Source organism: Eublepharis macularius, chromosome 4 (assembly GCF_028583425.1).
Source record: "Eublepharis macularius isolate TG4126 chromosome 4, MPM_Emac_v1.0, whole genome shotgun sequence".
In the NCBI taxonomy this organism is placed as follows: domain Eukaryota; kingdom Metazoa; phylum Chordata; class Lepidosauria; order Squamata; family Eublepharidae; genus Eublepharis; species Eublepharis macularius.
Window position 1 is genome coordinate 97,728,713 of NC_072793.1, and position 26,832 is coordinate 97,755,544.

Sequence of the window (26,832 nt, forward strand, 5' to 3'; positions counted from 1 at the left end):
CAACCAAGTGGGGTCATCAATGCTAAAATATATTATTCTTTGTTTTAGAACAATAGTTCTAATTGGTGATTGTTATATTTTCACTAATAAAATATTGTACTATGTAACATGCTATCAAAGTGTTTACTAATCATTAGGTATTTGTGATTCAGGAATCCAAAACTATCAGTAAAAGTGAGCCAGATCTATAATTTATTTTAAAAAACAAAGGCAAAATGTCATGTTGATGTTAAAAATTAGTAGGTCATCTAATCAGAGGTCAGATAAAAGCATCAGTCATACAAGATAAAGATATATTCACAGCAAACAAGTATTTTGTTGGAAATTATTGGTCAAAATTGTGAATAGGGTATGTATATAGGGATGTGAATGACACTCTTGCCTTCCAAATGTTTTTTAAAACTTGGTTAAATTTGTGTATGATATAGTTTTCAGATTTAACTAACATGAGGGCGTAATCTCAGCATGATCCAAATATGGCTCTGTTTTGTGAGGATTTTCAGAAACTATACCTATATATGTATGTGTACATATATAATATGCAGGCATACATATATACTCTTCTTATGTAAGTGAGTGAACAGAAGGTGGGACATATGCTGCCAACCACAGTGATGTCTAAAACAAGGTGCAGGTGGCAGCCATAGTCTCAAAGTGGCACACAGGAATACGACAGACACAAAAAGAAGAAAATGGTCAAGACTTTGGCACAATGAGGAGGTGTCAGTTCTAAGAGAGGTGGGAGTGATGAAATAGAATATTTAAAGGTGTGGAAGGATAAGAAGTGGGGATGGGAAGGGGAGCTGAATCAGTCCCAGGGTCAGTGTTGGGGGAAGAGTGGTTGAATGGACACCTCAGGCAAGCTCACACGCAAAGCTACCTTGGAGCAATGAATACATGTCCCTCGGACTCAAAGCTGTTTGGCAGCAGGTATTCAAAATCTGCAACAGAAAGGTAACGTTATCCGGCGAGGGTTTGACATGAGGGAAGGAGGCTTCAGTTTCAGAACATGACAGAAGAGAAAGAAAATGAGAAAGAGAAAGAAAGAGGAGAAAGAGAAGGGGAGAAAGAGAGAAAGAAAAAAGAGAGAAAGGAATGGACAAAGAGGCAAACCACTAATTTTAACAAGAGAGAAAGGAGAGAAGATTCTTTGGTAACTAGCTTTGTACGAGAAGGAAAGTTATAGCCAATATGTTGCCAACATTTAGAGGATTTTGGTATTTTTTCATACTACAGTCTGAAATTAAATATATTTGATTGATGGCATATGTATTGCTATGGGGCTATACATTTGCACGCACACACATATATATATGCTCATATTTATATATATGTATGTTTGGTAGGTCATATGGGCATCTCTCTCTTATTACGATATTAACAAAGAAAAGAAATCACATGCTCTGCTCATACGGAAAGAGAATTACTAAAACAATATTTTGTAATAAAAATTATTTTTCAGGCATCAACATGGCCAAACCAGGGTCCTTTATGAAGACAGTCCAACCAAAGACTTACCCATCAGATAGAGGTAAAATGCAATGCATTGTAGAGGGAACAGCAGTGGCCTTCTGGCTGACAGTGGTCTCAAAGCACTGCAACAGTCATCCTTCCCGACCCTGAGCATGATATAGATCATTCTGCTTTGGGCAGCTCCAGGCTGGGAAATTCCTGGAGATTTGGGAGGTTGAGCCTGGGGAGAGCAGGGTTTGGGGATGGCAGGGGCCTCCGCTGGGTATAATGCCATAGAGAGCACATTCCAAGGCAGCCAATTTCTCCAAGGGAAATGACCTCTGTCACCTGGAGATCAGTTGTAATTCTGGGAGATCTCCAGCCACCACCTAGAAGTTGAGAACCCTACTAATATCGCCACATCAAGCATGGAGCAGTATCTGTGCTCTTCCACTGCTGGTTTTCCACTGCATATGCTGTTGACATTTTGTCTCCTACCTCTCTCTCACCCTCTGTAATTTATTCTATGAGCATTTGCTTAATCCTCTGGTTGAGTAAGTGGTTATTCAACTAGAGGGGCTCTATTAAAACTGACAGCACATAGCAATCATGCACATGATAGGTTAAACTCAACAGCAGAACTCAGTAATACACAAGAGATGCTTAGCTCTGCTGGTAAGGCTGCTGAAGAAACTCATGAAATTTATTTGTTATTTTTTTCCAGTGGGCTAGATTATTTTTTGTGCAGTTGTATGGTGAAAAATTTTGGGTTTGATTAGTAAATATTTCTTTGAGTATTATTGGGTTAGATCCTACCACTCCAGCGAATGCAGAATCTTCCTTCAAACGCACAGCCTCTTTCATCAGAGGAAAGCTTGTGGAACTGGTGGAAGGCTCTACATTTAGCTGAACAGAGTGATAGGATCCAACCTATTGCATTTTGATGAAATTAGTCTACAAATTACCTTTTTGTTTAGTTCTAATTATCCAGTTAAAATAATTATATTGGTAGTATAGCCCTCCCTGCTGCATCTCCTATAGGGGAGGAGTAGGAAAAGAAATCCCAGTTGCTTAGAACTGTTCTAAATGTGTAACCATTTGGTGAAGAAAAAACAATATTCTGGAGAGCCCAAGAAAGGAAGCCTACAGTATTCTTATTCTTCTGAGTGACATCTACCCATACCAACATTAACAGTGCAATTCTAAGAACACTTTCCTGGGAGTATGCCCCAATTTATAGACCTAAGTAGGATTCTGAATAGACTTGCTTAGGATTGCTCTCTCAGAGTCTCTCTACACAAGACATCTGACACATGTTCTTCATGTGTTGGGAGATGCAAACTTAGCCAGGAAGCATAGTTTTGAAAGATAGAGCTGGCAGAGATCACTATGGAAGAGGCAGATTCTCACAAAGCCCTCTGCTGCCTTTGCCGTCTCCCCTTCTGGAGCCTTTGCCCTGCCGAGGCGTGGCTAACTTGGAGTTTTAAGCAGTGAGGGCAGCAGGGTAAAAGCTTTGGAAGTGGAGACAATCCGGCAGCGCCAGAGGTGGCAGAGAGCTGTGAGAGAATCCATCCCCTCCAGAGCGATCTTTGCCAGCTCTGTCTTTCAAAACTATGCTTCCTGGCTAACATTGCATCTCCTGACACTTGATGAACATGAGCCCAGGCGTCTTGTGCAGAGAGACTTTAAATTAAGTCGAGTCTCCATTCCTCCCTGACCTCTCTGGTCTCTCCCAGTTTCCCCCATCTCTTTAGTTTCTCATTTAAGTCCAAATTCACTGATCACCCTCACAATAATTTTATTTATTTATAGTATGGCATATGTGTTGCTTTTCTGACAAAGAGGTCTGCAATCAATAATTAAACATACTAGCTGATCCATAATACACCACAACACTTGTTTTAAACTATTTAATTGCAATATCATAAAAATTAGCAACTAATAAAAAAAAGTACAATCACCAATAAGCTTGGCATCGACAAAAAGCTCAGTGGAAAAGTTATTCTTCAAAATTTCAATATACCAGTCCTGGCAGATTTTGCTTGGGAGGAAGAAGCATCGTATATTTAGCGGAGAAAAAACTCACTACAGATTGTGGCAGGACCTGAAAAATCTTGTGCACTGATCATAATTCTTGAGGAGGTACCCCAGTCCTTATCAGTTTATGGTTTTAAAGGTCCAAGCCCAGCCCTTGAAGTTGGCTCAGAACTAGACACGGACACGAACCACAAAAAACCCAAAACATGCGGTTTGTGGTTCATGGGGTTTCCACGAACCAGGAACCACAAACTCCCATGAACTGGGGCAAGTTCGCGAACCAGTTTGTGGTTCGTGGTTTGTGGGGTTTAAATGCCCCTTTCCGGCTGCTTAGCAGCAGGGAAAGGGGCATTTGACTGTTTAAAGGGCCTTTTCCTGCCCTTTAAATGGCCCACAAACCCCAGCCCCATTTTTGGCCTCCTTTGTGGCCCTGCAGGCCTGCACAGTGGAGAAGGAGGCTGAAAACAGCCTTCCTGCCCCTCAAATGGCTACCGCGGCAGCCATTTGAGGGGTGGGAAGGCTATTTTCAGCCTTCTCCACTGCTCTGTGGGTCCGTGGCCTCCTCCCTCTCCTCCCGCAAGGAGCAAGAAGGCCGTTTTCAGCCTCCTCTGCTCCAACCACCAGACAAGGTAAGTGTGGGGCTGGAGCTGGGGGGGGCTGGGTTCTCTGGGGTTTGGGCATTTAAAGTGCCCTGCTGCTTGCAAGCGGGATCCCCCCCTGCCACCTGCCAGCTGATAGTTTAAAGGGACCTGCTGCTTTCCTTGGGGAAATGGCCATTTAGACTACCCCTTTCTCTGCTGCTTTGCAGTGGCATGGAAAGGGGCATTGCTCTTTAATATGAAGCAAATGAACCAGTAGACCAGTTTGTGGAAGTTTGTGGAAATGAGCTTCCACAAACCACTGGTTCGCGAACCAGCAGTTTGTGGTATTTTGGGGGGGTCGTATTCAGGTTCGTGCCCATCTCTACTTAGAACTAGTAACTAATAAAGAATATGGAATGCTGAGCTGCTGCATTACTTAACAGGTGAAGCTTGATCTGTTCGCAAGGGAAATGTACATTGTAAGGCAAGAGATACCAGAGGATACAAGATGGATGCCAGGTCCTTAATCTTTAGAAAGAAACACAGCTGGCATTAAGAAATGAAGCTAAGAGGACAGACTGTTTTCCAGGGCCAGCACATGTGTGTCAAAAGCCAATGATGGGTCCAGAAAAACTCTTAAACTATAAAACCATCCCTTTACAGAGAATGATGACCCCATATAAGATTAGCGTATTCTCTGGCAGTCATTCATATATGATCCTGCTACATCTGATGCAAAGGGAAAGGAGAACCAGAGTTAAGTTTCAATAGCATACTGATGATTGCATGCTCCAAACTATTAGTTGATGTTACTTGGATGTTTCAAATACATTTTGCAAAGCATGGAAGACAAGATGGAAACCATCAGAACAACTGTCTCCCAATCACTTCCTGAAATTGCCTTCTGAGACAGAAGAGGAAATCACTACAGAACAATATTTCTCATGCCCAACCCACACAGGTTGTCCAGAAGGATCTTTGGAAGTCACTGAGAGATCCAGGAGAATCAACAGGGTCACCCTTCCCCATCTGTTTTCTAGTATAGGTCAATGGTCATTTACCAGGGTGACCAAAGCAATTCACACCCTAAGTCCAGATTGAAATGAGTACTTACTTCACCCCATAGCACCAGCAGCTGATATGCCACCACCCACTTGCTTATTTTAAACTAGCATGTTAAGTTTGAGATGGTCTATAATATAAAAGGACAAAAGAAGTCTCTCTAACACTAATATTGCAATTATTTATTTGAGATATTAAACCATGCAAGGAAGCAAGATGGTAATTCCATCAACCAAGATGAAATTTATTAGTCATCCTTAAGAGACCTTCATCAGCCAAAATGTGTAGGAATCATGTGTAGGGATCAAACGGGCATGTAGTGGGGGGTATAACACATCAAGCACTTTATATGCATGCTCAGATGTTGACAGTTGGCACTCATCTAATAAAACCGGACAAGCTTTGGGCACCACTGGTAGAGGCTCTGATTCTAAAGTGGAGTCCTTAGGTTGGAATGGATCTGGGATTCTGTGTAGAAAGTAAAGTTCTAAGGCTCTATCTGGATGAAAACTAGGTTGGAGCAGTCTCTTTACTACTGGAAAAGGTCAACAATGATGATGAAGTAAAACTTCTATACCACAGTCACTGCCACAGAATATGCCTACAAGTGGGGTTTAAATCATATTAATTAAAGTCATCACAGATTTTCTTTTATTGTAGCATAAGCTTTCGAGAATCAAGTTCTCTTCGTCAGATGCATGATACAAACTGGGCAAATACAGAAGAGGAGGAGGGAGAGGGGAGAGAAGGGGACATATATCAGAAGGGGACAAGATGCAATTAGCGGGGAGGCAACCAAAACATTCCTTTGCTAGTAAATGTAAACATCTCCTTTCGGTGTGGAGTCAGTTTGCCGTGTTAGTTTGTAGCAGTATAAGCATCCAATTCCTATGTAGTATAAGCCTTCGATAACCACAGCTCTCCCTGCCAGATGCATCTGACAAAGAGAGCTGTGGTCCCCAAAAGCCCATACCAGGTGCCACTGGGCTCCCCCAGACCACGCCGCTGTAAAGGAAATTTGTTACCTGTGATAATGTGATAACCATTCATAGTCTCTATTCAGTCCCAGCTTGACAGAGTCAAATTTGCATATGAATTCCAATTCAGCAGCCTCCCATTGGATTTTGTTTTTGAAAGGTTTCTGTTGAACCACAGCGACCTTTAAGTCTTTGATGGAATGTCCTGGTAGATTGAAGTGTTCTCCCACTGGTTTTTGGAAGTTGGCATTTCTAATGTCAGATTTGTGTCCATTTATTCTTTTGCGTAGAGGTTGGCTGGTTTGTCCAATGTACAGAGCAGAAGGACATTGTTGGCACATGAGGGCATATATCCCACATGCAGATGGACTGCAAGCCATACGGAATATTATCCCAGACAAAACCACAGCACACCTCGCCACTGAACTCTGTCATTTTGTACTCACTCACAATTACTTCGAATTTGGTGACAACTTATATCTACAGGTTAATGGCACAGCCATGGGCACACGCATGGCACCACAATATGCTAACATATTCATGGCGGACTTGGAGCAACGCTTCCTCAGCTCCCATCCACTGGAACCACTACTATACTTAAGATTCCTGGATGACATCTTCATCATTTGGACCCATGGGAAGGAAGCCCTTGAGAGATTTCATCAGGACTTCAATAACTTTCACCCTACTATCAACCTAAGCCTGGACCACTCTACACAACAGGTACACTTCCTGGACACCACTGTACAAATACATAATGGATGAATAAATACCACCTTATACCGGAAACCAACAGACCGATACTCATATCTACATGCCTCCAGCTACCACCCTAAACATACCACTCGGTCTATTGTCTACAGCCAAGCCTTACGTTACAACTGTATCTGCTCCAATGCTCTCGACCGAGACTCACACTTAAGAGATTTACAACAAGCATTTTTGAGACTACAGTACCCACCAAATGAAGTGAAGAAACAAATCAACAGGGCCAGACTAGTACCCAGAAACAGTCTGCTCCAGGACAAACCTAAAGGAACTAACAACAGAACACCACTGGTTGTCACCTATAGCTCCCAGCTCAAACCCATCCAACGTATCATCAGTGAGCTACAACCCGTCCTGGAAAAAGATACCTCTCTCTCAGAAGCCCTGGGTGGAAGACCTTTCCTTGCCTACAGACAGCCCCCCAACCTTAAACGACTTCTCACTTACAATCATGAATCGGCCAGCAGAGTCACCAGCACAGGTACCAGGCCCTGCAACAGACCCAGATGCCAGCTCTGCCCCTATATCTACCCAGGGAATACAATTACAGGACCCAATGGCATCAACTACACTGTCTCTGGCTCTTACAGCTGCTCATCCTCCAATCTGATATATGCCCTCATGTGCCAACAATGTCCTTCTGCTCTGTACATTGGACAAACCAGCCAACCTCTACGCAAAAGAATAAATGGACACAAATCTGACATTAGAAATGCCAACTTCCAAAAACCAGTGGGAGAACACTTCAATCTACCAGGACATTCCATCAAAGACTTAAAGGTCGCTGTGGTTCAACAGAAACCTTTCAAAATCCAACGGGAGGCTGCTGAATTGGAATTCATATGCAAATTTGACTCTGCCAAGCTGGGACTGAATAGAGACTATGAATGGTTATCACATTATCACAGGTAACAAATTTCCTTTACAGCGGCGTGGTCTGGGGGAGCCCAGTGGCACCTGGTATGGGCTTTTGGGGACCACAGCTCTCTTTGTCAGATGCATCTGGCAGGGAGAGCTGTGGTTATCGAAGGCTTATACTACATAGGAATTGGATGCTTATACTGCTACAAACTAACACGGCAAACTGACTCCACACCGAAAGGAGATGTTTACATTTACTAGCAAAGGAATGTTTTGGTTGCCTCCCCGCTAATTGCATCTTGTCCCCTTCTGATATATGTCCCCTTCTCTCCCCTCTCCCTCCTCCTCTTCTGTATTTGCCCAGTTTGTATCATGCATCTGACGAAGAGAACTTGATTCTCGAAAGCTTATGCTACAATAAAATTGGTTAGTCTTAAAGGTGCTACTGGACTCTTTTTGATTTTGCTACTACAGACTAACACGGCTAACTCCTCTGGATCTTTGACAGGTTTTCTTTAGTTGCAATCTAGCCATTCTGCTGTCTCATTGCCTGTAACTCCCCAGTAAAGAATGGGGAAGCGTATGCTCTGGCTAGAGGGAAGCTTATGCTCCGGCTGCTGTGTCAGGTGCCTGAAATACTTCCTATTCCAGGAATCCACTAGGGGATCAATAGAGGATCTGGCAGAGTCAGCCAAATACTCATCTAGCCTTGTGAAAACCATCTGGATGTTTCTGGGGGCAGACTTGACTCCTAACAGGGCTTCCGCCTATGTGGAGGTTTATCGGTATTGTGAGTTCACCATAACTAGGTAGTGGTATGTCCATAACAAACGAGCAGTCAATGGGTTCCCCATTGGCTCCCCTCATTCAGTACAGAAAACAAGATCTACTGTGTTCTTCAGCATGTGTTTACTCTAATATACACTGGTACAACCCACAGAAGACATGTACCTCGCCATGTATCACTCTCCCCTGCTGGAACTAATGGAAGATAACCCTAACTTTCCCCCACATTGCTGCTCTGCAAACATCAGCTTCTGCCAGGCATATCTGAGCTCTAATCACAATCCCCACAGCACAGCAGCAGTTAGCAATAATTAATTAACACTCTGCACTTGGCAGCAGGACAGTACCAGCTATTAAGAGCACAGAGAATTAATTGCATACCAGAATTTACTCTAAATTAACAGCTTAACTACAAAAAAACTCCAAGGCATATTACCCTCTGCTGAGCAAGGATAAAAAACAGCAGAGATTAATTGTGCAAAATAACAGTGACTATAAAGGAACAATAACATCCTACTCTCACTAGGGTGAAAGATAAATGTTACCAATATCAAATATAACCTCCTCTGATTGGATAAGCATCCACTGGTACACATGAATAATAAACTAAGATATGACCAGTCGTCACTGAGAATGCATACTCAATGCAAACAAAGGCTGAGTATCTATGAGAATTCAAGAAAGAAAACACGGACAATAAATATACTAACTACAAGGGTTCCCTAACCATGCCTACTGGGTGTCCACTAACATGAACCAAAGGGATGATCCTTTTGAGATTGCTCCTTTCATGGTGACCTGTTGGTGCTACCATGTCTGTCACAGCCCTCTGATTTTAACTACCTTTCTCTGATGCACACTTAGTGTCTTACACATGCAAAATAATGCATTTTCAATCCACTTTCGTTGCACTTTAACTACTGTTTGCAAGTGGATTTTGCTGCACAGTAAAATCTAGTTTTAAAGTGCACTGAAAGTGGATATAAAGTGCATTATTCAGTGTGTTTGCCAGCGTGTTTAGTGACTCTTCCTAGTTAGGCAGAGAGATGGAAGGGAGTGGACACTTACCTCAGCTGTTTCATTGCTGGTGTTACTCATCAGAGGACCAGAATGGGGGAGGGGGAAGGCGAGAAAGAGAGAATGCAAGCTGGTACTCTGATGGCGGATTAAATGTATTGTTTAAAGCAGTGTATCCCAGCTGTGTATATGTGAGCAGCAACCTGGATACACAGAAGCAATTTAAAGCCCTCATATTTATATATTATCTGGGTTTAACTACATACACCCTTCATGATATTATGTACTTACAATACAGAAGGTTTCAGCCATGCAGTGAATGATACATGTTAACTCTGACATAAAGTGCCATTTTCTAAATTTTTCACCTTTCGTGTTTTAATCCTTATAATGTGCACAGGAATACTTAGTATTTTGACTAAAATTAATTGTACAGTTCAGTGATAAAATTTCTGGGGACATATTTTATCTAAGATTTTCTTACACTTTCCCCCCCTCCTGTCAGCCCATTCCTCAACGTTCTTTGCCCCTAGAAATTCCACTGAAGTGATTAGGACCTGTTGGTGAACTGCCTTGAAGATGATCATTTCATAAGTATTTTTATCCAGCTGATTCAGACGTGGCACTGCTTGTTTTAAAGAAGTGTATAAGATTCTTCCTTAGCTCTGTGAAAGAAAATACAATAGCCCAATATACTGTTTATTTTATCTGTTCCCTGGTGAATCACATGCTACTTTTAGCTCTTCATTCAGCTGCTTGAATGTCTTTTGGTTGGACATTCTATGACTCAGTCTTGAAGTAAATGAAGAATAGCTGTTGCAGGCTTTCCTGTGAGGGCCACCCACTCACTTTTAATAATCTAATCATAGTTGAATTTTTTAGATTAACTACAAATTGTCCCTTAAAATGCACCAATACAAGGAAGCTAATTGTGAGACCACTAAAACTCCTCTCCTTCCCCACTAATGTCTCCCACAATGCATTGCAAAACACATGTGGCCCTTTTCCAGGGAACACAGCCATAGGTTGGACTGTTGTTTTTGAACAGAACTGTAAGGCAGGGTCTGGATACAAGCCAATGAAAGGAAGGAGAGGAAAGGAATACAAAAACACTAAATAATTATTCCATCAGCATTGCCATTACAGGGTAACCGGGAGCAGACAGCTCAATGCTGATAGAACAGGGCTGAGAACAACAGACAGAACCCTAGTGCTTGAAATTGTGTCTCTGTTGATAAATCCTTAGCGCCATAAGGAGTCTGGTGGCCATATTTACTTGTGACTTCCTCAGTGTTTTAGGCACCCATTTACTTTTCTATCTGCCTTTATAGCCCTCTCAAATGCTAAACTTTGTAAGAAGTATAATCCCATTTAGCAAATTGAAGTAATCTCTATGGACAAGGATGCCTTTTGCTAGAGCATCTCTGCAATTCAATAGGGATTCAGTTGCATAGGCTGTAGGAATGCCTGTATCCTGGGGGAGGAGGGGGATGACACGAAAGAGGACAGCACATTATGTTTCATGGGAACATTTCAGATGTATTGGCTATCATGTAGAACAGACTCCAGTCCAATGGGAAGCTTCGTTTTACTGTCCTGAATGTAATCCAGCTTTTCAAGTTACTTGATTGTTTGATTCTGACAGCTCAGGTGATTTTAAATATCAATTTTCTATAGGTTCTTGGCATGGAGACCATGAATCATGAGAGTTACTGGTTTGAGTCCAGTTGTCCATGCAGGCATTTTCCTACATTCCAGCAGCCCCTCTTCTGATTCATGGAATGTTCATTCCCAGGGTTGCAGGACTCTTGTGGAGGAACAGCCACATGGGTTGAGGGGCTAGAGCAAGCAGGGATAGAATTGCACCTTTCCACTAATGGAGCTGTGCTTGTGGAAGAAGGTGGAGGAGCAATTTCACTCCCTTGTCTCTTCTCACTTTTGTTCCCTCCAGCTGCGTGTGTCCTGCAACCCCAGAAATGATCTTTCTGGGATGGTAGCAAGGGACTTCAGGAATGGAGTGTGGGAAAACTCCATGTTCTATGCATGGATGATTGAATACAGGCATAACTGATCCCTTATGTCAACTCTGACTAGACAAAATGAGAGTTCCAGCTAGAGTTTCTATATGACTTAGAGCCAAACTACACAAGACAAATTACATGAGTAAGGCATGTGAACACACTTATGCGTGTTTCCCCGTTTTCCTGTTCACTTACACACCACAGTCACACTGCACTTGATCCTGTGTTCGGGCTGGCCCGGGTTTCTTTCCCGTTCCTCTCAGATGAGGAATGGTATCCCATGATGCACCTTCTCTTTGTGCATGCTCAAACCTTCCTCTGTAACTTTTCTGTGAGGGAGAATTGTCTACTCCATTGGACATATCAGGACCCCCCCCCAACTGGGTTTCCTGATGAGGGGATGCTGAAAAACAGGGATTTCACACCTTTACTGAGATCTTGCAGCTCAGCCCAACAGGAAGCAGGGGAGCTATGCAAATGGGTGGGTAGGAAATCCCCACTTTCCAAGCATCCTCTTGTTCCCAGGAAAGATTCCTCTTTTTTTCATCTATGCATAAGACCAATCCATCGATGGATCAGAGGGCTTTCCTCCTAGCTCTTCAAGGCTGTCAGAGGGGTGCCTGGCACAGGGTGAGGCTGCACTATACTTCCCAGCACTGTAAAATCTGGCAAGCTTTGGGACCCATGGCAACAGCGTTTCTTGCTGTCAGCAAGAACCACTGTTTCCTGCCTGTTTGCGCCTAGCCACCTCCGATCTCCATTATTCTCTATGGAGAAAACTATGGGGCTACTCAGGGGGATAGATGAGATCTTGGTGAGCCATTTTATGCCCCCCCCAAGAAAGTGCTCCCAGCCACCCCATTTGTTTCTATTGTGGGGAGAAATGGACTCCCACTACAGAAGCATATGGATCATGGCTTCCCCAGGGCCCAATCTCCCTGAAACTTGGGGGGGGGTCTTTAGAGGACAGTTAGGAGGAAGTCCTCTGCAAATTCTGTGGATTTTGCTTGCAAAATGCACCCCAGCCCCCTAGATAGCTCCCCTATTTTTCCCCATAGGGAATAATGGAGATTGGATGTGGCTGGGGGCACCTTCTTTAAGGGGGAATAAAATGTCCCCCTGGTGTCCAATCATTATGAAACTTGGGAGGTTGTTAGAGAACAGATAGGAGTAGGTCTCCAGCAAATTTGGTAAAATTTGGTCTTAGAATGCCCCCCCCCAGTCCCCCAGAAACCCCCAAATCACATTTCTTATTGGAAACCATGGCTGAATTTTACCCAATTTGCTCTGTATTGTTGAGCCGAACTGGAGAATGAAAACTGTCCACCCCCTCCTTTTCAGGTTCATGTATCAGGCATGAGTCTGAACTTTTGCTCAGATGGTTAATTGTGTTGCCATGATCTTTCTTCCCATTTCCTCCTTATCCTGACCAAAGATGCTGCATGGAGAGGAGGAGGAGGAAGTTAAGGGGGAAGGAAGGTGCAGGAAGGAGGAGTAGGGAGGTGGCGATGTCAACTAAGAATTTAAAACAAGCCAGATTAAAATCAAAACAGTTTGGGGGTAAGCCAGATTTTAGGACAAAAAGGGGAGAGGGAAGTGGAAGCCCCCCCAAATCAGTGCTCTGCAACTGCAACTGCAACTGGCTGATTATGACCATGGGCATTCGCAAACACAGCTACATGCATAGACTGCTATTACAAGACACTCGCAGGGACTGAAGTTACAGGACATGCTAAATTAGGGGAAAAGTCGACACGGGCATGTTGGAGCACACGTAGTTCTGATCACTCACAGAAACTCGCGTAATTCATCTTGTGTAGTTTGGTTTTTAGAGCATTATATACAGCAGCTATTAAGGACTTCCTTGTTCCCAGTTGTCACAGCGGACAACTTTTTGCTTATGGTACTGAGTAGTCTTTACCATCTCTTTACTCTTTCTTTTCATGATACAGAGAGATGAGAAGTTACAGCAGATGTTGAGGGAACATCTTGTACACATTCCTTAGTAAGGCAGACTTCTACTAACACTGGTGGGAATGTATACCCACATTCTAAAGCAAATGCCTCAGTACACAGAATCGGGGTAAAAGACTGATCCAGGAGGAATAAATGAGGCCTTTTATTTATCAGCAGGACATAGTATTTTACTCTGGAATGCTTCAGAGATTCTGATTACCCTCCTGCTATCTGTAAAATCTCACTTTTACAGATCCGCACTGTGACAGGCACCAGAACTTTCAAATCCTATGGTGAGTTCAAACAGTAAAAATGCTCTGCAATTTTCAGAACGTACCCTCCATGAGGAGGAGGAGAAAACAGAAACTTGTGAAGAACCAGGTTCGACTGATACTGCCTTCACTTTTACAATGCAATCCTAAAAAGAGTTATTCCAGTCTAAGCTCATTGAAATTAATGGGTTTAGACAGGAGTAACTCTTTTTAGGATTGAATTTTTAATCTAATGATCCGAAGAGGATGCAAAACAATTGCAATTCAGTTGTTCCATGACATTTCCAGAAAAACATCATTGGATTCTGAAGTCACTGGGACACCCTTGTAAATTGTGGGGAACTCTTACAGAAACAGTTGATACAGTACTATAGCAGGTTTTCATAAATGGTACAACATTTGGTACCAACTGTACACCCATTTCTATCTGAGGAATCTCTCAGAAGCTCAAAGACAGTAAATTCAGAGAAAGTTGCTGAGACTAATGCATCTTGTAGAGACGTGTCTTTTGGGGAGCAGTAATGCTGAATTGCACATAGCGTAGACCTGTCTGAGATTCCTGCTCCTCTTCCTTTTCAGATTGCAGCTCCCTTCTCAGGAAGCTTAAACGTTTCTTCTGTTGGAAGTGATATTGGATTCTATTTCCAAACACCTCTGAGTCTGAAGGTCTTTGCACAGCCCTGTCCCATGCAGGTTGAGTTGTCTTCAAGAGGAAGGTAAGCACAGGAACAAGGACAGGGGGAGGAGATTTGTAGGGAAGGTGTGAGACAGGGGAAAAAAGAAGAAAGGGTGGGAAAGGTATTTTTGCAGGGAAGAGGAAGAGCAGGGTATTAAACTAGCTACAAAAAACCTAATTGAATTCAAACATAACAATTCCATATGAAGTTGGCTCTTTAACGATACCGGACTGAGTCTCTGAGCAATGCACAGGGAAGGAGTGGGGAGATCAGTAGTGGTGAAGCTATTATGAACATAACAAGACATGTTGCTTTCAAATAAAGGGGTGAAAGAATCTGTGGGGAAGGAGTGGAGGAAGAGAGGAAGGAAGAGTTTGGTGGTGGTTTGCAAGGTTAGGCGTGGCAAACGGGCAAGGTAATGGGCAAGCAGGCCAGGTGGGTGGGTGGTAAAGGGGAGCGGTGAAGGTTTGGAGTGAGGGGTGGGGTGAGGGTACTGGACACGGTTGGGGAGAAGGGGTGGTGGAAGGGTGGTGGTCTAAGACTGAAAATACTTGCCCTTCACTTTGCTGATTGGTACTGTGTGAATCCATCAGAGAGAGAAAGCAAGAAAAAACAAACAAAAAACAGAAAACAAAAAAAAGGGGGGTTGGGTGGAAAGGGGAAGGGGTACAAACAATATTTTATTCAATTGCTGTTTGAATAAAAATATTGTGTATCATAATCATACCAAAAGGAAACCTCTTGCAAAAAACGACATGAAAAAGAAAACAAAAGAAGAGTAATAAAAGTACCAAGAAAAAGCCACAGTAATAAAATAATAAAAATGTATAGATATAACTAGATATATAGATATTTATTATATATAACCAATATAAAAAATAAAATTCAGTAGCAAACAGTTTGCAACAGTCTTGATATAGAAATGTTCTTACTGAGTTAGCAGACCATGCAAAATTCAAGATTAACCAAAGACACACACAGAGATAGAGACAGAAGGAGAGGAAACAAAGGGACAAAAGGAGAGGAGAGGACTAGGGTGCAAGAGACCAAACTCCCGGAGTTTATAGACTACCAAAATGTGATGTGCGTAAGGTTCAGGGATACCTGTCCCTCAGCATGAAGATATAAGATATGGAGGAATCTTGAATGTGTTACTGTTTAACCTTGGATTTTCTTTTGCAGAAAACCAAACTCAGGGGATCAGATTTTGTTGCTCTTCATACTGCTGCATGGGAAAGCCACATGCATTATGTGGGACCCAGCTGGTTTTTAAAAAGTGCCTCCTGAGAGAATGTGGATTTGCTCTTGAACAGGAATAATGACAGCAGATTTCATCATTGTGGTTCTGGAAGCAGCAGGACAAATGTTAACAGCCATGTCTCAGGTAGACAACCTGACAGCTGCGTATTACATTGAATAGGCATACAGGGAACCATTGAGTACCAACTCTAGTCCCTCTGCTAGGTGAGGTTCTGAGTGCTAGCTGCTGTTGTGCTGCTAAAAATGGAAATGGAAAAGTTTCTAAAGCCATGCATAAAGCCTTTGGTGTAGATTCTGCAAAATGGTCCTGCTGCTTCCATAAATAATATAGGTCCCATTGTGGTTTGTTTACAGTGTTGGCAGAGCTACAGAGTCTCTCTCTTCAGCTGCATTACTAAACATTGTAAATCTGAATGTGAATTAGCTAACTGGGGTGGAGTAGTGCCTCTTAGAATACTTCTTAGAATTCAGAAGAATAGCCCCCAGGTTGTTGCATACTCAATATATAGCTCACAGAAGTCGTCTTTGAAGGCAAAGATGTAACTTCTCAGAGCTAAATTACATGAGATGAATTACACGAGGATGCTCAAGTGATGGGAGATGCAGTGTTAGCCAGGAAGCATAGTTTGAATTTCACCTCTCTCTACAGAGCCAGCAAGATCGCTCCTCAGAGGGTTTGTTAATTTCCTCTTTGCCTTCCAGAAGGCGCTGTCAATTATTAACAAACCTTCTGAGAAGTGATCTTTGCTGGCTCTGTAGAGAGGTGAAATTAACAAACTCTCTGAGGAACAATCTTTGCTGGCTCATTGAAACACTAGAAGGAGCACATGGTACAGTCCTCATAGATTGCTTGTTTTTAGATTGCTTGTTTTTGAGTGCACCAATGTAGGGCACAAAGAAGGCTGCCTTCTGGCATAGTCTTCTCCTTGGCAGCTAGATCTCCACATACTTTCAAATAAGGTGAAATTCAAACTATGCTTCCCGGCTAACATTGTGTCTCTGTTCACTTGAGCATCCTTGTGTAATTCATCTCGTGTAGTTTAGTTCTCAGTTTAAAGCTAAATATGCTCAGCTGAACAGGCTCTCATGAAGAACTTTCTGGGAGAATGACTTTCCTGTCTTGTAGGTGCTAATGGGAGATGTATTACTGAGATAATATAGCACTGCGTGGTTCTATGAGCAGAGAGAACCACAGTGAGAAAATAATTGGCAGTGGAACACACAGAAACTCTCATATGACTTAAACTTGCTGGTATAACCCTCTCTTGGAGGACTGCTTCATCTCAGAAATATGTAGGCTGGCAATTCACTTATTTGAAAGTATGTGGAGATCTAGCTGCCAAGGAGAAGACTATGCCAGAAGGCAGCCTTCTTTGTGCCCTACATTGGTGCACTCAAAAACAAGCAATCTAAAAACAAGCAATCTATGAGGACGGTACCATGTGCTCCTTCTAGTGTTTCAATGAGGTTAGAGACCAGTCTTGGAGTTTAAGACATTTTGAATGGAAATCCCAGAATCTAAGCTGATTTTTGCTGTGGATTTCATTCAGAGAGAAAGGGTAACCAACTTAGTGAGTTGGTGAACTGGGCTGGCTCTGTCATTAGGCAGGCTGAGGCAGCTGTCTCAGGTGGCATGTGGTGTGTGTGACAATGTCCTGTCTTATCACCTGTTGCCTCTCCTTCTGCAGGGAGTTGTTGCAGCTAATCTATCTCTTTTTTAAAAATAAAATCAGCACAATACATGTCCTAAAGGGCATTTCAAACTTTTGTGAGATGTCCTCTTGTGAGAATGTGGTTATTATTTTGATTGCATAAGCTGCTGTAATAAATGGCTGAATTGCCTGCTCCAGATCCTGAGCAAAGGTGGAGAGTGTACATGTAGAGGGATGCCTGAGCTCTTGGGAGTGAGGAAGTAGACAGCACATTTTGTGGTCTGCCTCAGGCAGCACAATGTCTGGTGTCTACAGCAGTGATTCCCCTATATTTCTGCCTGATTGTCAAATCATTTTTCTTTATAATGATTCTTTTTTAAAAAGTGTCAGTGTCTTGTAGCCAAGTTGAAGCCCATTTACAGAAAAGTGAACACACTGATACCAGATCAGGGCTTCCTAACCTGAATACTTCAGAAGAAACTAGTGCATGTTAATGTTAACACTAAATCGCGGTTATATAATATGTGAAGTAAATGTTGATTAGGAATTCTCTCAGCATGAAATTTTGAATAACTACAAATAATGTGTGTGCATGGAGCAGAGGACTTGGAGAAGGTAAGGGGTCTTGGAGAGCAGGAGAGAGAGAGAGAGAGAGAGAGAAAGAAAGGGCAAGATGAGACAGATTACAAAGACAGAGAGATAAACACAGGAAGAAAAAGAGAGGGCAACCAGATGCACTCAGAGCAGGTTATGAGACACTTCTTAGGAAGACCCTCACACCCTGTGATGAGAGACCAGGGCCCAGGATCACACACAAGGGTAGGCTAACACACAAGTACACAGATTAATTGTAAATTAGTTAAGAAAAAACACAAATTTAAATAATAATAATAATAATAATAATAATAATAATAATAATAATGGTTTAAAACAAAACAAAACAGAAAGAACCATGCAAACTTTCCCAGCTTTCAAATTAACTGGCTGCTACAGATTTATCACCTAGTACATAAAAAGCATGTAAAGCAGCAACTTAATCTTGTCTGCCCTAGACTCTTTAAAGGCATAACTTATTTTGTTTTTATGAAAAGTATCATGGGAAATCTTCATATCCCTGGGAAGGCTTATTATTCTTCCAGGAACAAATTGAGGCCTCTTTTCTTCTGTGTTGGGTTTTTTTTTCATTCATACACTTTTAAAAAACTAGCTTGTATAGCACATGTTTGGCTTTTATTTTTCTCCTGTTAGTCGTCCTTAGGCTAACTGGTGGGTTCAGGGTCAAAGGGCATGTGAAAGGTCAACAGGAACAGGAAATGTCTACTTACACTTCACCTGGAGAATCTGGTCACTGAGATTAGCTTGAATGTAGTACGTGCTATAGGGTGGCAAGACCAAACCTAGGCTGGGTGAGAAAATACAGCGTTTAAAAAAATGTTTATGACAATGTTTACAACTAAGTTAGTCTAGATGCAAACACTTGATGGCTTAAGACTTGGAAAAGAGAAAGAACAGGGATGTAGCATATTGACCTACCTCACATAGTATTTTAGTGAGCAGGTCACACAGATGAGCAAACAGCAGGATGGTCTTTACTCATGGCAGGAATGACTCACAGCGGCATTTATATTTTCATAAACAGAATGAACCAGGACACAGTAGAACTTGCCGGAAACACCATGAAACCAAATTCTGTGTGTCCCTATTTTTACCTCCAATTGCACCTTTGGATTAACTAGTCAGATCTGAGGAAACCACCATTGCATAAGACAGCTTCTGTTAGGGTTTCTGTAACGTGCTTTCTTCCCATTCCCTGGCATAGCTTGAAATAGTACAATGATGCAATCCTTTAGTACAGAGAATGAGAGGTATGAGGAATAGAAATATGCTCCGCCACAAAGCACTGTCTGGGGTTCCATAGGACCTAGGCCTAGTAATGGCTTCCTCATGAAAGGCCATTCCATGGGCAGAACTCATCTGTAGACTAGCATGGCTTCCCACCCAGTAATTCTTAAAAAACAAAGAGTATGGAAATACATTAAGTATATGACATATTTTATGCTCTAATTATCTAGGATAATAAGATCTCATGGGCTGTCCTATAGAAGACCTTGCTCCTTCAGCTTGCTCCGTATTTGCCCAGACACTGGGCATTCCACATTATTATGCACATAACCTATGTCTTCTTATGTCTCCTCATGGGTTTATTAGGATCCTTGAGCAAATAGTTGGATTGGATAAGTTTTTCAGGAAGTTATAGGCTATATTGTGCCAAAACAGCTGCATTAGGGAATGCCTGGGAATATGTATAGTTGCAATAAACAGCACTGTTAAGCTGCAGAACTCAACACCAGTTAGATGGAGGAGCCCAGTACTATTACATAAGACAAGCTCCCTAAGTTACGTTTCTTTTTGAATACACAGATATAAACTCATGCCTTAAAATATATAGTTATATAACTTGGGAAGGGTATTATGCATCAAAACAGATACTTGCTGCCTCACACAGCATATTTATAAGCTCCTTAAGACATGGGTATGCATGTAATAATGTGGAATGCCCAGGTTCTCAAGGACAAATATGCTTTGGCATATTTCAGGAGATCACAGAGACCTGAACCAATCACAACTTTCCCAGTTCTCAGCCCCAACATCAGCTTTCTTATTCTCGACCTGCCACCGCCTTACCCTCAAGTGAGCTCCATCTCCTCATAAAGATGATCCAAAGGATTTTTAAACATGCTTCTAAACGCCATGCGTGGTCTGACATTCAAGAGAACAGGACAGGGACAGAACTCTCAACTCCTTGCTAGTTCCTTACCTGTAGTTTGTGCTTTTGATAGGTGCCCAGGTATAGGTCCTGTATACTTCATCTATGTATCTCTGGAAGTTCAATGGTCAAGAGATACAGTCAAGATTCAAGCACACTGAAATTATATCTCTGATGTATGCAGACATCATTCCAAAACACAGCCAATATTTTCATACCAATATTCAGGGGAGAGGCCCATAGTTCTGCAGCAAAGTACAAGCTCAACATGCACCAGGCAGTCCCTGACATCTCTGCTTGAAATGATATTGGGTAGCAGGGCTGGGTAATGCTGGAAAATGCCCGTCAGAGAAGACTATGTTGACTATGAGAGTAAACCTAAGCAGGTCTACTCAGAATCCTATTCAGGTCTGATTAATGGGACTTACTCCTCCAGGAAAGAGTTCTTAGGATGGCTCTGTATATAGATCAATGGTCTAAGGATTAAACTTCATGTGAACTTGTAGATTCATGATCAAAGCTCTTTAAAAATACTTTAGTTATAAAAAACAAATGTGGGAGGGACATGGATCAGGCCCATGGTGCTGGAGAAGGAAGTTTAACTTCCCTTGTACAACATTTCCAAAATAAAAAATGCCCCCACCTGCTTTATCCCCTGACTGGGATAAAGACAAGAATCAGTACCCATGCCTTTCCTTCCACAGGACTTTAAAGCAACTTGGGAAGGTCATTTTTGATTGTGGAAATGGTGCAAGGGTAAGGCAGGGGAGTTAAACTCCCCTTCTCCCTCTCAGTGCTGCATTTTGCAACTAAATTACACACTGGGGGTGGTGGTGGTGGTGCAGGGAATCTAATTATGGATTCCCTACATCACAGGCATTCAGGGACAACTTATACAAAAATTTTCTCCAATATTGCAACACCTTTGGTTCACTCTGTTTAATTTGTCTGGTATTCCTTTCAACCTTCTCATGTTTTCATCATCCCAATCCAGTTCCAGAGTTAATTTGTGAGGATTTTTTTCAAGTAAAATGCAACCACAGAGCCAACAATCCATGTATTGATTTTCAAAACACTTTTAATACCCCTGGGCTTAGAAAGGTAGTTCATGGGGCAGTTGGTGATGCCTTGCCTTTCTCTGGTCGCACCGCCATGACATGTCCTGAAATGTTATTTACTTTTTTACAGATTTCAGCTTTAAAAAAAAAACACCTTTGTCCTTAAGAAGAGGAAGTAGAAAAGTGGAGTCTGCTGCCCGGCAATATGGAGCAGGTTCTAAGTTTGGCTGAGGGTACAGTTGCCCTGTTTGCCCACTAACAGTAGTATAAGGATCATTCCCTGAGCTGCCATGAACTGGCCCCAGGCACAGCAGAACTACCCACAAGTTGCCCCTCAGTGTCTGACAGCAGTGGCAATCAGAGCCCCAACAAGAGTGGCAACATCAGCTGCAAGCAGTTGTGGTGGGACTCTAGCAGAAGGGGGAGCTCAGGGGTCTGAAGCACAAGGGAGGGGACGCGTCCCAAAAGGGACCTAAGGGAAGGCTTCCAACTATCATAATTCTGGGCACAGAAGCCTTTTTTTATGTTAAATTCATTTCTGCAAATGTCCAAATACAAAACAATTAAGATAACATTTTATCTGCCTGACCTTCCTCAGGTTACTAAAGAGGAAAAAAACCTCTTTAGTAGCTTTAAACTATGATCCCTTGTGTTTGTGACTTTCTTTTTTTTTTATAATATTTTTATTTTTATTAACTACATTAACTAACAATACAAAGGGAAGAAAGGGAACAAGGGGAGGAAGGAAAAAAAACACAACAACTACAACATGTAACCACTATGCTACACAAAATGTTTTCCCTTCATACTGCCATTATTCAAAAGTTAAAGCTTTATGTTATATTGATGGAGTGGTTGACCTTACTAAATGCAAATTACAATTTAAATTCAAATTAAATTTTCCTTCCCCTCCTGGGTCCCGGACGCAATTCTCTCTGAGCAACTGCAGCCGCAGTGCTCGTTTCCTCCCTCCCCCTCAGACTTCTCCTTTTCGTCTTGCTTGGTGCACTGAAATTCCAGATTTTTATCCTCAAAATCCCTTAGTTGATCTTCTGATAATATCTTGAAAGCTTGATCTTTGTGACTGAACCAGATTCCTTCCGGAAATAACCATTTGTACTTTATTCCACGTTCTCTCAGAAGAGCTGCGAACTTTTTATACTTAAAACGTCTTTTCCGAACTAGAAATGGGACGTCTTTCAATATCTTAACTTTATTACCCAGAAAGTCCAAATCTGCATTGTATGAATTATATAGGATAGTGTCCCGGATCCTCTTAGATGAAAAATCAATGATGATCTCGCGAGGCAGCTGACGCTTCATTGCATATTTTGAAGTAGCCCGACGGACTTCCAAAATGGCACTTTTTACTTCTTCTTTAGTTGCCCTCGCGGGTGTCGCCAGTAGTTCCGAGACCAGACCCCGTAAATCCTCATTTTCCTCCTCTTTCACATTCTGGAGGCGCAAAATTGTCTGTGTTCGTTCCACTTGTAGCCCGATCAGCTGGTTCTCCACCAGCTTAAGCTCTTTATTCGTAGCCTTCACGAGTGACGCACTTTCCCGAGCAGACTTCTCTGCCCCCCCCGCTGCTTCCTTAATGGTTTTCACTTCGCTCTCAATTAAGCCCACCCTTAAGTGTTTGTGACTTTCCTCGGGAGCAGATGACTGAGCTGGAAGACAGAGACTCCCTTGGCTTCTACCTCTCCACCCCAACATTTTGGTTCAGCTTTGTCAGTTATCTTCCAGTGTTGGAGGGGAGGGGAGACTTCAGGTGGATCATTCCACGTTTGTCTGCAGTTGGCAGAGCATAATCTCCTAAGCCAGCTCATGCCTACCCTGCTGATTGATCACCCTCTCCTCCAACCCCCTTGCTATAGTGGAATTCTTAGAAAGGAACTTGCAACAATTTCAGGCACCTTCCTTCACCCCTTAGTTCCTCTATCCCCAGTTCCGCCCACAGCTCTTTGCCTTGTTGTACCTTGGTTCCCCTTTCCTAGGTCAGTGATGGGCTGCCTATTTTTGCTCTTGTTAAAGGAATAATGGGTGGGATCCCACAGAAAATTTTCATAGACAGAGACTTCCGGTTTGGATTAATGGAGACCTGATGTTGCCCAGGGAGCTGGGCAATCAAGAGCGACTGTTTTTGGCAGGCCAGGTGCTCAGATCACCTGCTGCCACCCCTCTCCAGGCAGGAGAGGGGCTGGAACGCTACAAGACCCCGAGAGTGAGTGATCTCAGTGGCGGGGGGGGGTCTGAATAAAAGATTTCTCCCGGTGCCTTAAGGTCCCCTTGGAGACGGGCAAGCTAAAATCTCTGCAGAGCTCTTTTGAGTCAGAATTTGGCATAAGGTCTCCAGAAACCAAGCTTCAGTATCGGATTTGATCAACTTTGAATGTAAGAAAAAGCACAAACAACCCATATGCAAAAAAGGAAGGTAAAGATTTCTATCTCGTTTTTCGGACTAAAAACTAGAAGAGAGAGCCAAAAAAAGTAGAATTAATGGACTAAGCTGGTAGCGGAGAATGGGAGGAAGGCAATTGAGGAAAAGTTCTGGAATTTGACAGAAGAAGAAAAACTAACATTGTTTACGCATACCTGTGGTTTTGGTGGAGATAATGGCAGCGAGAAAAGGGGAGGGAACGCAAGAGGAAACGGAGCAAATCACGCGAGATTGTAGAAAACACTGAGGACAGTGAATTTTTGCCTAGAGGGGAGTGAACTCGGAGAGGAAGTGGGAAGAGCGCAGAAGAATACGAAAGAAAAAGTGGGGAAAGATCGTGAGATGGAGAACTGCAAGGTCAAGAGGAAGTGAATGCCTGCCATTTCAAGAAGGGAGAGGAGGAAGGAAATTACCATAGAGAAACTGCGCCTGACATTTTGGTGAGGTCAAATTTGATGTGACTATAAAATAAATGGTATTAACATTGATTGGCTCAAAATAGAAAGTAAAGTGGACATTAAAAACGGAGCTTAGAAAGAGAGCCGATACTTGGGGTGGTGCAAAGGCTAGCCCAGGTATGATGAAGAAAGCGGATAGGGAATGGCAGAGTGCCATAGAAGCGCTAGAAAAAAAAGTGCTGGATGGCAATAAGGAATTGGGCCAATCTATGCAAAGAATGGAGGAAAGTTTGCTCAAAAATATAAAGGAGCTAATAAAAGTGGAGGTGATAGAGCTGTCCAAAAACATAGATGAAATAAAGAAGGAGCTACAGTCAACAAATCAAACTGTCCAGGAGGTGGAGCTAAAGACCACTAGTTTAAAAGAGGAAAATCAAAAACTGCAAGAGCGTGTGGCAGTAATGGAATGTAAAATTACAGAAAGTCAGTTAAGATTTAGGGGAGTGATAGAGAGTACAATGCAGGAAGTGCAAGAACAGATGATTGCAATATTGGCAGAATTTTTAAATAAGCAGCCAGAGGAAATAGAAGCAAACTTGGAATTAGTATATAGAGTAAACTCCAGCTATGCGCAACAGAAGAATTTACTGAGAGATGTAATTATACAATTGACAACTAAAAGAATGAAAGAAGACATTCTAAAAAGGCATTATGAAAGTCCATTGGCAATGGAAGGAAATAGAGTCAGAATTATAAAAGAACTTCCCAGGAGGATCTTACAAGAGCAAAAAAAATATCGGGATTTAATGGAGAAACTGAGTGCGAAGAGTATTAGGTATAGGTGGGAAATACCTGAAGGATTGAGTTTCTACTTTCAATCTGCAAGAGTTAACATCAAGTCAAGACATGATATGACAGTGTTCCTGTTTGACAACTGAAAAGACTTTCCTGAAACTGTTAAAAAGTAGCATTATGGAGTACAAATTAATATCTTGGAATGTTAATGGACTAAATTCACCTCAAAAATGTAAAGCAGTTTTTCATTGGCTAAAGAAACAAAATTGTAATATAATATATTTACAAGAAACACATATTAAGGAGCAAGATTTCAAATGTTTAAAAAAGGGACAATTAGGAAAAGAATTTTTTGCTTCTGCAAAACAAAAGAAAAGAGGGATTGTGATATATGTAAAAGAAGAATTGGATCCAAAATTAATTTTCAAAGACAAAGATGGAAGATATTTGGCAGTAGAGATAATGGTGAACTTTAAGAAGATTTTGGTCTTAGGAATCTATGCACCCAACGGAGCTAAGGAAGGTTTTTATAAGAAGATAACTCAAAATTTGGACCAATATTCATATGAGCAAATTTTAATGGCTGGAGATTTTAATAGAGTTGTGAATCTGCAATTAGACAGAAAATTAAAGTCAGCTCACAAAAAAACAGGGAAATTACCAAAATCTTTTTTTGAAATGGTAGGACAAGAAAACCTGGAAGAGATGTGGAGAAATTGGAATCCTAAAATAAAAGACTATACTGTCATTCCAGCCAGGGGCTTAAGCCCCTTAGGCTGGTGGCAGCCATTTGCCTCCCTGGCAGGATGAAGCCAGAGAGGATCAGCCCTGCTTTCTGGGCTTAGCTAAAGGGGGCGGAGCTTCTAGGCAGCAGGCTGCTGCTCCGCCCTCCACAGCGCAGTCTCGCCTCGTGCTCGGTGGGAGCAAGACCTGTGTGTTGCTGCCCCAGCACGAGGCCTCGGAAGACGTCGATTCCTGGACTGTTGAGTCTGGGACTGGTTTGTTAAAGGGGCACCTGCTCGTCAGGTCTTTGGGAGCTGCTCCGGCCCCCTTTGCCTGTCTGATTTAGGCTGCTTGATCTTTGGGGGGAGGTGTTATCACTATCGCCCCCCCTCCCCGGGCTGGATGCCTGTGGGCCCAGGGCCAACGACACAGGCTTTGCCCAGCCCCCCCCAGCACCGTCGGGTATCTTGCCTGCCGCAGCGTGGTTGCTGCCGCGACTGCTTTTGTGAAGGAAGGGCGTGCTGGTTTGTTCCTGGACCCTGCCCACGGCAGTGCCCGGTGGCGAGGTGCTCTGCGCTCGCCTGGCCGTGCAGCCGCAGTGCGGTCTTCTAAAAAAAAAAAAAAAGGAAAATAGAACGGGGGAAGCTGAGCGTGGGCTTTTCCCGTGCCCGGCAGTGTCCGATGGCCCACTGCGGCGAGCCGCCGCCACACAGTCCTTTTTTAAATAAATAAATAAATAAAGAGGAGGCTGTGCGTGGGCTTTTCCCGGGCCCGGCTGCGTCTGCCTCCGCGCCCGCCACAGCGTTTTGCTGCGAGTTGTGACTGTGGGCCTTGGGACGAGTTCTCCCAGTTGTCCCGGCCCCAGCCTCTTTGGGGGTAGTTCGGCCATTTTACTGACTTGCCTGCGTGTGTTGCAGGCCAGCGGTGGCCATTTTGGGAGGTAGTTTGGTCGGCCATTTTAAGGTGGTGTGACCTCGCTGGGGAGATAGCCATTTTGTGGCCTTGTCAGCAGCTGGACCTGTCGCAAGCCAGTTTGCCTGGCTTATTGGGGTGACCTGCGTCAGCCTTAATTTAACTTCCCCGGTGTTGCTGTGACTGGGTAGTTAAGTGGTTGGACTGCATATCCCAGTAGTGGTTAAGGGGTGTGGTTAAGTGGTTGGACTGCAAATCCCAGTAGTGTTTAAGGGGTTGGGCTGCTACCACAGTACTTCTTAAGAGCTGCACCGGGGAGGCTTGCACTTGGGTAGGCCTCGATCACCATGGCCCCTAAGA

General features: G+C 42.8%; 1 protein-coding gene across 1 annotated transcript in view; it reads right to left on the bottom strand.

Annotated features, from left to right (window-relative positions):
* CACNA2D2 (calcium voltage-gated channel auxiliary subunit alpha2delta 2) overlaps positions 1 to 26,832 on the bottom strand; it is a 935,072-nt gene that overhangs the window by 33,030 nt on the left and 875,210 nt on the right. The window contains exons 21-24 of the mRNA XM_054977462.1: positions 20,198 to 20,259; positions 18,705 to 18,781; positions 15,023 to 15,043; positions 881 to 941 (exon numbers count right to left, since the gene is read on the bottom strand). Coding sequence (XP_054833437.1) covers positions 881 to 941; positions 15,023 to 15,043; positions 18,705 to 18,781; positions 20,198 to 20,259 — 221 coding nt within the window. The remainder of the gene's footprint in view (positions 1 to 880; positions 942 to 15,022; positions 15,044 to 18,704; positions 18,782 to 20,197; positions 20,260 to 26,832) is intronic.